The 10,886-nt window shown below is 34.3% G+C and overlaps 1 protein-coding gene across 1 annotated transcript; it reads left to right on the forward strand.

The window, feature by feature from the left end:
• Nucleotides 1-1,099: 1,099 nt before the first annotated feature.
• LOC135140774 (histone-lysine N-methyltransferase Suv4-20-like) lies at nt 1,100-10,886 on the forward strand (the record flags this gene model as incomplete). The annotated part of the gene is made up of 3 exons (XM_064071451.1): nt 1,100-1,477; nt 1,528-2,215; nt 8,594-10,886. Coding segments are annotated over 3 exons (1,842 nt in total), but the record flags the coding sequence as incomplete, so codon positions are not given.

Consider the following 10,886-nt stretch of genomic DNA (forward strand, 5'->3'; position numbering starts at 1 on the left):
TCTCCCTTTTCGCTGTTCTCTCTTACTGTCCCGCTCGGTTTGCTTCTCTCTTTCAGCCCCTTCTCAGTCCCTCTATCTTCTTTTTTTTTTTTATTTTTAATAATAATGAAAAAACTTTCAGAGTTTAAAAAATATATATTTGTAGTCACTGCTACACGTGTTTCGGTACACAGTACCGTCTTCAGGCAGAAGAGAAACTGGGGTTTTACAGAGCTATTCCTGAATTTATACCTGATTTAACAATGGTGTTTTCAAATTTATGTTAAGTAAGGGAGATTTGTTTATTTCGGTTTGGTCGTTCATTAGTGTATTTAATTTATTGTACCTATTTATTTCCAGACATTCTAACGCGTTTAATTTTGCGCCTTTATTTTCTATGTGTAAAATTTTGAATTCGTCGTTGAAATTATGCTGTTCTTGGATAAGGTGGTTCGCGTACGTAGAATTTGATTTTTTTTTTTTTTTTTAAATCAGCATTTGTCAACAAAAAATCAAATTCTACGTACGCGAACCACCTTATCCAAGAACAGCATAATTTCAACGACGAATTCAAAATTTTACACATAGAAAATAAAGGCGCAAAATTAAACGCGTTAGAATGTCTGGAAATAAATGGGTACAATAAATTAAATACACTAATGAACGACCAAACCGAAATAAACAAATCTCCCTTACTTAACATAAATTTGAAAACACCATTGTTAAATCAGGTATAAATTCAGGAATAGCTCTGTAAAACCCCAGTTTCTCTTCTGCCTGAAGACGGTACTGTGTACCGAAACACGTGTAGCAGTGACTACAAATATATATTTTTTAAACTCTGAAAGTTTTTTCATTATTATTAAAATTAATATGGAGTTTAAACACGTATCAGCCTCATCAATACAAACCCTCTATCTTCCTTTTTACCCATTCTTTATCCTAATTTTTGCCCGTCCTTTGCCTTATTTGTCTTTGTCCCATCTATCTTTGTCCATCAGTTTCTGTCTTATTTCTTTCTCCTCTATTTCTGTCTGTTCTCTTTATCACGCCCTTTCTCTTTTAGTCTTCTTTCCCTCTACATAGCATGTATCATATTTTTTTTGCTCGTAACAACTAAACTCTTTTGCTGCGAGAATCGACTCTAAATCTCCGCTTCCAGATCTACCGCTACCTCCGCGTCTTCGACGTCAACTCGGGCTTCGTGATCGAGCCCTGCTTCCGGTACTCGCTCGAGGGCCAAAAGGGCGCGAAAATATCGTCGACGAAAAAATGGTACAAGAACGAGAAGATCGAGTGTTTGGTCGGTTGCATAGCCGAACTGACCGAAGAGGAAGAGAAGCAGCTCCTCCATCCCGGCAAGAACGACTTCTCGGTGATGTACAGCTGCCGGAAGAACTGCGCCCAGCTGTGGCTCGGACCGGCTGCCTACATCAACCACGACTGCAGGGCGAACTGCAAGTTCGTCGCCACGGGCAGGGACACCGCCTGCGTCAAGGTAACGCAAACATTCGAGAATTTCGAAAACTACAGCCGCTTGATGTTTAGGTCCTGCGCGACATCGAGGTGGGCGAGGAGATCACGTGCTTCTACGGGGAGGACTTCTTCGGCGACAAGAACTGCTACTGCGAGTGCGAGACGTGCGAGCGGCGCGGTACGGGCGCGTTCGCGAAAGAGACGGACAAGAAGGAGGAGAACGGCTACCGTTTGCGCGAGACCGACAACAGGATCAATCGAACTAAGCAGAAGATCCGGTGCAACAACAACAAGGAGGAGTTCGGTCGCGCCGAGGAGAAGATCGTGGCGCCGTTGAGCATGAAGGAGTTGCGGCAGAAGGGACTGACGAAGTACGACGCGGAGCTGCTGATCGCGCAGGGGTGCAAGTTCTCGGACATTGGGGAGTTCCAGAGGAAGAACAGTGCGGGGAGTGTCGGGGGCAAGGAGGACGACGCCAAGAAACCGGAGGTGAAAAAATCTGTGATAAGTGAGGATAAGCAGGCGGTCAGTTCGAGGACTTCGCGCTTGCAGCGGCGGCAAGCGCGACAAGCGAACCAGGAGCTCATGCAGAGCGCCGCGCACAGCGTTTCGAGGTCGAATCTGCTGGATGATCTGCAGAGCAACGCGAGTAGTTGTATGAGTTCGTATAGTGATCAGGACCCGGTGTGCGACGCCACGCAGCAGAATAAGAAGTTCAACGACAAGCACGAGAGCGGCAAGGGGGTTCCTTCGGGGGCAGGTGAGTAGCGGTAGTCGTAGTACAGTCTAATACCACTAGGCGACATGAGTTTTCTAATAGTATTTTTTTCTAATTGTATCAAGTAACATAGTCCTACATGTGTAGTTTATGAATCCGTGTTGAGTTTTTACCAGAGACATCCAGATTTTTGAAAAACAATCAAAATTGTATTAACAAAATTTTGCAATTTAAATTTGCAAAATAAAATTTTATAATTTTTCGAAAAAGCTGGATAGGTTTTATCGTAATTCTGGGGCGAGGGAAATTTTGTCGAAATACCCTTCAACCAATTTTTTATGTAAAAAAAATATAATTTCAACTAAATGGCTAATTTTTAAATTTTCAACTGATTTTTACTTCCTCACGTTTTCGATGTTTCAATTTTGGGATTTTTCAGTTTTTCCATTCTTCAGTTTTTCTTCAATTTTTCGCATCTTCAATTCTCGATTTTTCAGATTTTCGAGGTCTCAATTTTCCGATAGTTCAGTTTTAGGATTTTCCAATTTTTTTGATTTCTCGATTTTTAGATTTTTTGTTTTTTTGATTTCTCCATTTCTTGATTTTCGATTTTTCGACTTCGATTTTTCGATAGTTTAGTTTTATGAATTTCCAATTTTTCATTTTTTGGCATTTCCAAATTTTCGATTTCTCGATTTTCAGTTTTTTGATTTTTCAGCTTTCTTGATTTCTCGATTTTTCGACTTTTACATTTTTCGATGTTTTGGTTTTTCGATTTTTCCATTTTTCCATTTTTCGATTCTCAATTCTTCAGTTTTTCATTTTTTTGATTTTTCAATTTGTTAAGTTTTCGGTTTTTCGATATTTTTAACTTGACGATTTTTCGATTTTTTGATATTTCAGTTTATTTCGTTTCGATTTTTCTTTTTTTTTTTTTTGTTTCTCGACAATTTTTCCCTTCTTCAATTTCTCGATTTTTCAAATTTTCGATTTGTCGATTTTTTAATTTTTCGATTTCTCAATTTTCCGATAGTTCGGTTCTACGATTTTTCATTTTTTGACATTTCTAAATTTTCGATTTTTCGAGTTGTTGATTAGTTTTTCGGTTTTTCAGCTTTTTCGATTTCCTGATTTTTCGACTTTTAGATTTTTCGATTCTTTCTTTCTCGATGTCTCCATTTTTCGATTCTCGATTTTTCAGTTTTTCAGTTCTTCAATTTTCATATTTTTGATTTTTCAGTTTTTCAAGTTTTATGGTTTTTTGATTTTTTTAACTTAACGATTTTTCGACTTTTCGATATTTCAGATTTGGAACTTCGATTTTTGTTTTTTTTTTTGATGTTTCGATTTTTCAATTTTTTGTTTTTCAATATTTTGATATTTCACTTTTTGGTTAAAAAATCAAAAGTGAAATATCAAACAATTTAAAAAAAATCAAAGATTAAAAAAAATCTTGGATTTTTCAGTTTTTTAATTTTGATTTCTTGATTTCTTAATTTTTCGCCATTTCAGATTTGGGATTCTTCAATTTTTCCTCGATTATTCAGTTTTTCGCTTCTTCAATTTCTCGATTTCCCAAATTTTCCCAATTTTTAAATAGTTCAGTTTTGCGATTATCCAGCTTTTCATTTTTTGGCTTTTCCATATTTTAGATTTTTGATGTCTCAATATTTCGACGTTCCAGTTTTGGGATTTTTAAATTTTTGCATTCTTCAGTTATTCTTCAATTTTTCGCTTCTTCGGTTTCGCGATTTTTCAAATTTCCGATTTATGGATTTTCCAATTTTTCATTTTTTGTCATTTCCAAATTTTCGATTTTTCGATTTCTCGATTAATTAGTTTTTCGGTTTTTCAACTTTTTTGATTTCTCGATTTTTCCATTTTTCACTTCAGTTTCTCGATTTTTCAAATTTTCACTTTTTGGCATTTCTAAATTTTAGATTTTTCGATCGGTTTTTCAGTTTTTCAACTTTTTTGATTTCTCCATTTTTCGTTCAATTTTTCGATTTTAAAAATTTTCAGGTTTTTAATTTTTCAATTTTTTAAGTTTTCGGGTTTTCGATTTTTTTTTGACTTGACGATTTTTTTTCGAATTTTTTTATAGTTTAGGGATTTTTCAAGTTTTTGATTTTCGATTTTTCGACTAGATTTTTCCATTTTTTGGGTTTTCGATTTTTCCATGTTTCGATTTTCGATGTTGGAGCTTTTCAGTTCTGCAATTTTTAAAATTAGCAGGTTTTTTTTTAATTTTTCGAATTTTTAAGTTTCCGGTTTTTCCATTTTTTTGACTTGACGATTTTTCGATATTTCAGTTTTGGGATTTTTCAATTTTTCCATTCTTCAGTTTTTCTTCTATTTTCAATTTTTCAATTTTTCGCATCTTCAATTTCTCGATCTTTCAAATTTTCGATTTCTCAATTTTCCGATTTTCTAATTTTTCTATTTTTGAACATATCTTAATTTTCGAGTTTTTGATTTCTCGATTAATCAATTTTTTGGTTTTCCGATTTGTCCATTTTTCGATTCTCGATTTTTCAGTTTTTAATTTTTCGATTTGCTCATTTTTTGATTCTCAATTTTTCAGTTTTTCGATTTTTTAGGTTTTCGATTTTTCAATTGTTCGATGTTTCAGTTTTGGCATTTTTCCATTTTTCCATTCTTCAATTTCTCGATTTTTCAAATTTTCGGTATCTAAATTTTCCGATGGTTTAGTTCTAAGATTTTCCAATTTTTCAATTTAATGTATTTGAATTTTCGAATTTTTGGATTTCTTGATTAATCAATTTTTCGGTTTTTCAACTTTTCAATTTTTTGACTTTTACATTTTTCAGTTTTTCAATTTTCATTTTTTCAGGGTTTTGATTTTTCAATTTTCCAAGTTTTCAATTGTTTGGTTTTCTGATTTGCTCATTTTTTGATTCTCAATTTTTCAGTTTTTCGATTTTTTGATTTTTCAGGTTTTTGATTTTTCAATTTTCCAAGTTTTCAATTTTTTAGTTTTCCGATTTGTCTATTTTTCGATTCTCGATTTTTCAGTTTTTCAATTTTTCGATTTTTCAGGTTTTTGATTGTCCAATTTTCCAAGTTTTCAAATTTTTGGTTTTCCGATTTGCTCATTTTTTGATTCTCAATTTTTCAGTTTTTCGATTTTTTAGGTTTTCGATTTTTCAATTGTTCGATATTTCAGTTTTGGGATTTTTCCATTTTTCCATTCTTCAATTTCTCGATTTTTCAAATTTTCGATATCTCAATTTTCCGATGGCTTAGTTTTAAGATTTTCCAATTTTTCAATTTTTGGCATATGTATTTGAATTTTCGAGTTTTTGATTTCTCGATTAATCAATTTTTCGGTTTTTCAACTTTTCCGATTTTTTGACTTTTAAATTCTTCAATTTTTTGGTTTTCCGATTTATTCATTTCTCGGTTCTCGATTTTTCAGTTTTTCAATTATTCGATTTTTCAGGGTTTTGATGTTTCAATTTTCCAAGTTTTCAATTTTTTGGTTTTCCGATTTGCCCATTTTTTGATTCTCAATTTTTCAGTTTTTCGATTTTTTAGGTTTTCGATTTTTCAATTTTTCCATTCTTGAGTTTTTCTTGGATTTTTTAATTTTTTGCTCTTTCAATTTCTCGATTTTTCAAATTTTCGATTTCTCAATTTTCCGATGGTTTATTTTTAGGATTTTCCAATTTTTCATTTTTTGGCATACAGAGTCATCAAAATTGATTGAGAGAGTTGGTAAACCTGAACTTGAATAATTTGGTTTATTAAGTTGTATAAAAATATTAGCTGTCAGATTTGAAGTTTCAAGTTTCAAATTTCAAAACTCAGTGGCGTCTTTTTTCGACTTTTTTTGTGGTAAAAACATAAGTTGTCAGATTTGAAGTTTCTAATTTTTGTCACGCCACTGAATTCATTGCCATATAACCTTAAACAAATCTGTCATAAGGTTGACAAACTTCACGACAGAAACAGGGGGTACCAACTCTCTCAATCAATTTTGATGACCCTGTATTTTAAGTTTCGAGTTTTTGATTTCTCGATTAATCAATTTTTCGGTTTTTCAACTTTTCGATTTTTTGACTTAAACTTTTCAGTTTTTTGGTTTTCCGATTTGTCCATTTCTCGGTCCTCGATTTTTCAGTTTTTCAATTTTCAATTTTTCAGGTTTTTGATTTTTCAATTTTCCAAGTTTTCAATTTTTTAGTTTTCCGATTTTTCAGGTTTTTGATTGTTCAATTTTTTGGCTTTCCGATTTGCTCATTTTTTGATTCTCAGTTTTTCAGTTTTTCGATTTTTTAGGTTTTCGATTTTTCAATTGTTTAATATTTCAGTTTTGGGATTTTTCTATTTTTCCATTCTTCAATTTCCCGATTTTTTTAATTTTCGGTATCTCAATTTTCCGATGGCTTAGTTCTAGGATTTTCCAATTTTTCAATTTTTGGCATATTTGAATTTTCGAGTTTTTGATTTTTCGGTTTTTCAAGTTTTCGATTTTTTGACTTTTAGATTTTTCAGTTTTTCAATTTTTCGATTTTTCAGGCTTTTGTTTTTGGCTTTTGTTTCAATTTTCTAAGTTTTCAATTTTTTGGTTTTCCGATTTGCCCATTTTTTGATTCTCAATTTTTCAGTTTTTCGTTTTTCTAGGCTTTCGATTTTTCAATTTTTCCGTTCTTCAGTTTTTCTTGAATTTTTTAATTTTTTGCTTCTTCAATTTCTCGATTTTTCAATTTTCCGATGGTTTAGTTTTAGGATTTTCCAATTTTTCAATTTTTAGCATATTTGAATTTTCGAGTTTTTGATTTCTCGATTAATCAATTTTTCGGTTTTTCAACTTTTCGATTTTTTGACTTTTCAATTTTTCAGTTTTTTGGTTTTCCGATTTGTCCATTTCTCGGTTCTCGATTTTTCAATTTTTTATTTTTTCAGGTTTTTGATTTTTCAATTTTCCAAGTTTTCAGTTTTTTGCTTTTCCGATTTGCCAATTTTTGGTTCTCAATTTTTCAGTTTTTCTTCGAATTTTCAATTTTTCGCTTGCTTAATTTCTCGATTTTTCAAATTTTCGATTTGTCGATTTCTTTATTTTAGTAATTTTTTAGTAATTTAGTAATTTCTCAATTTTCCCATAGATCAGTTTTACGATTTTTCGATTTTTCAATTTTTGGCATTTCCAAATTTTGATTTTTCGATTTCTGAATTAATTAATTTTTCGGCTTTTACACTTTTCGATTTTTCGACTTTTAAAATTTTTCAATTTTTTTGGTTTTACAATTTGCCCATTTTTTGATTCTCAATTTTTCAGTTTCCCATTTTTTTAATGTTTCCGCTTTTCAATTATTCCATTCTTCAGTTCTTTTTCGATTTTTCAATTTTTCGCTTTTTCAATTTTTTGATTTTTCAAATTTTCGATTTCTCAATTTTTCAAATTTTCGATTTCTCAATTTTTCAAATTTTCGATTTCTCAATTTTCCAAATTTTCGATTTTTCAATTTTCCGATCGTTCAATTCTACGATTTTCCAATTTTTCAATTTTTGGCATATGTATCTAAATTTTCGAGTTTTCGATTTCTCGATTAATCAATTTTTCGGTTTTTCAATTTTTCGATTTTTTTTATTTAAATTTTTTAATTTCTTGATTTTTCGATTTGTCCATTTTTTTACTCGATGATTATTCGATTTATCAGTCTTTCGATATTTCAGTTTTGGAATTTTTCAATTTTTCGATTGTTCGGACTTTGTTCCGATTTTTCGTTTTTTTTTTATGCTTTGACTTCTCGATTTTTCTGTTTTTCGATTTTTTTTATTTTTCATTTTTCGATTTTTTTTATTTTTCGATTTTTCGATTTCTCAATTTTCTTTAACACCAATAAAGGATTGATTTTTTGACGTTTCATTTTTGGGATTTTTGAATTTTTCGATTTACAAATTTTTCGATATTTCGGTTTTACGATTTTTCCGTTTTTGGTAATTCTGAATTTTCGATTTTTCGGTTAATCAATTTTTAATCAGTTTTTCGTTTTTTCAAATTTTCGATTTCTCAATTTTCGATTCTGGATTTCTCGATTTTTCAGTTTTTCAATTTTTCAACTTTTTGATTTTTCAGATTTTAGTTTTCGGTTTTTGAATTTTTCGACTTGACGATTTCCGACTTTTCGGCTTATAGATTTTTCGATTTTTTGATTTTTTCCATTTCTCGATTTTTCGAATTTTTTTAAAATCGTTAATCAAAATTTATTCGTTTATCCCTCCCAAAAAATTGATGACGTCATCTCAAAATTTTTTCGAATAAATCCTCTTAAATATGCAGAAATTATGACTCAAGCGGGATTATTAACAATATTTAACTGTTGGCGATCAAAAATGTGATAAAATGTCGCCTAGTGTAATCGTTTTAACAATGAGTAACCATATCCTAATCAGTAGCAGAGACACTTCCAGAGCGTCCCCCGACGCCGTCGCCGTCGCCCGAGAACGGCATCACCCTCCGCAGCCACAAATGCCTGGCGTCGGAGAAGCCGGTCGAGGCGGCCATGCCGAAGCTCGAGCCGCAGGTCGAGTGTCACTTCAACGGCGTCGAGAAGGCCATCAAGCCCGGCCGCATCAAGACCCGCCACTCGTCTCGCCTCACCAAACCCGCCAATATCACTGCCAATAGCGACAAAGACGTATACGAGTTCGACGACGAGGAGACCAAGACGGACTCGCTGTGCCTGCGCAGGAGCAAGAAGGAGGCGAACGGGGACAAGGAGGAGCCCGAGCCCGTCGAGGAGAAGCCCGACGACAATCAGAACGAGTGGACCGTGAAGATGGAGCCGCCGTACGCGCCAGAGCCGGGCCAGGGCGAGAAGACGCCCGAGAAGTGCGGGCGCTTGAAGCTCACGCTGCGGATGAAGCGCAGTCCGGTCCTGGACGAGGTCATCGAGTCCGGGAACAGCCTGAGCGAGGACAGCTTCGAGCCGGAGTACGAGGTCCTGCGGGTGGAGGGGGTGGAGTACACGCCCTACTCCCACAGGAAGAAGCGGCACAAATCGAAGGACCGGCGGCGGGAACGCAAGCTGAAGCAGGCGGAGGAGGTGGCGGTGACGGAGGTGACGCACTTACCGCTGAAGAGGCTAAGGTTAATTTTTGGGAACGAGAGTCACACGATCAATATCCCGTCCACTAGTGAAGAAGATTGTCAGGATTGTCAAACATGACTTTGCGTTTCTGACAACACGCGATTCCTTACTTAGTTTTAATTTTTTACGCACTGTACAGGAGTTCTTTTTATTATTTATTTATTTTTACTAATCGTCGATGTTTTATGTTTTACTAACTGTTGATTTTGTGTTGGGTTGGCGGCGCTCACGCTTCGGCGGGGGCGGCTCGTGAAAAGGTGAAGATAAATCGTAAACAAAAAGAAAAAACGAAAAAAATAGTGTACACGTTGTTTTATTGATTTTATTATTGTTGTTTTTAATAACTTAGGGAAAATCTGATTTTCCGCACTGCCTCAGGACAAGCCGCCTGAAGTCAAGTGCGCATGCGCATCGATCTCAGGCGATTTTTAATTATTTTTATACACGGGTTTAGCTGGTTTTAACCGAACGCGTGTCCAGTGGGCTGGGACGGTATGCATGAGGTGGTTCTAGGGGAATTTCGTGCGATGCTAAACTTAAAGTTGCACGACCCTAAATCGAACTGCAGTATTAGTTTCTACTGAAATGGTCATCAGAGATTAAACTAATGACTTCCTAGTCTATGCCGTGTCTGCGGAGAGGGGACAGCTCGGTGTAGGTTAGGTGGCAATTAGTACGCTAGTCAGTCTTGCAATTTTCGGTGTCGCGGGGATAATACGTGTTTGTGTGATTGATGAATGAGTGACAGTGATGAACGTTTCGACTTGTACGAAGCGTGGGCGCCGCTGTTTAAATCAATAGACCGCTGTGATTCAGATTGTTAATAGAGATAACAAAAGTGTAAAATGTCTACAAGAATTGTTTTATATGTGCTTTATTTCAGAATCACCCGGCGTCAAGCAAGAGAGTTTCGTTGTATTTGCTGTAGGAGGATGAGTTAGGTAGATAATACTTAGGAAATTGCCTCGTGCTCCCGTAACTACAAGAAATACAAAAAAGAACCATTCCATAAGAGATCATTAATTTATTTTATTTATGTATTATGTTGCGTACCGTCACAGATCTTGACTTAGAGTAATTGATTTCGATAGGTGCACACACGTTTAGTTTCTGACTATGTTCATTTTTGCAAGCATTTTATCGAGTGTGGATATACCTCTCATAGCGGTATATTGCGTTTTTAGATAAATTCTTGTTGAAATTTACTGTTGAAATTTTATAATATCTGTGGAAAGTGTATGCATCTGTGAATATATTCGCTGTATTGGCCGTTCTGAGCCGGACCGCCTCTATGAGCATTGGATAAGTGCATATTGCACGCTACTTGTAAATATATTTGTAATATGTACCGATAAGGATTATGCATTACTTAAATTTACCTCATGTTTATATGAAAAACACGATCATTTCTTACATTTTTTCGGAGTTTAACCCATTGAGTTCCTATGCTCCCCCGTTTCATTCATCTTCGCGCGGAATTATCATGCTGTACGTGGTGGGGTGCGAAATTGGATGTATATTCGTAAGTCTGAGATGTATCAATGTAAGAAATGATAAACGGTGTACTAAAAGTAAATAAAAGTTTTATAAAATCA

The sequence above is a fragment of the Zophobas morio genome, unplaced genomic scaffold, assembly GCF_036711695.1.
Source record: "Zophobas morio isolate AGI-343-1 ecotype UQ-CSIRO unplaced genomic scaffold, CSIRO_AGI_Zmor_V1 ptg000041l, whole genome shotgun sequence".
NCBI lineage: Eukaryota > Metazoa > Arthropoda > Insecta > Coleoptera > Tenebrionidae > Zophobas > Zophobas morio.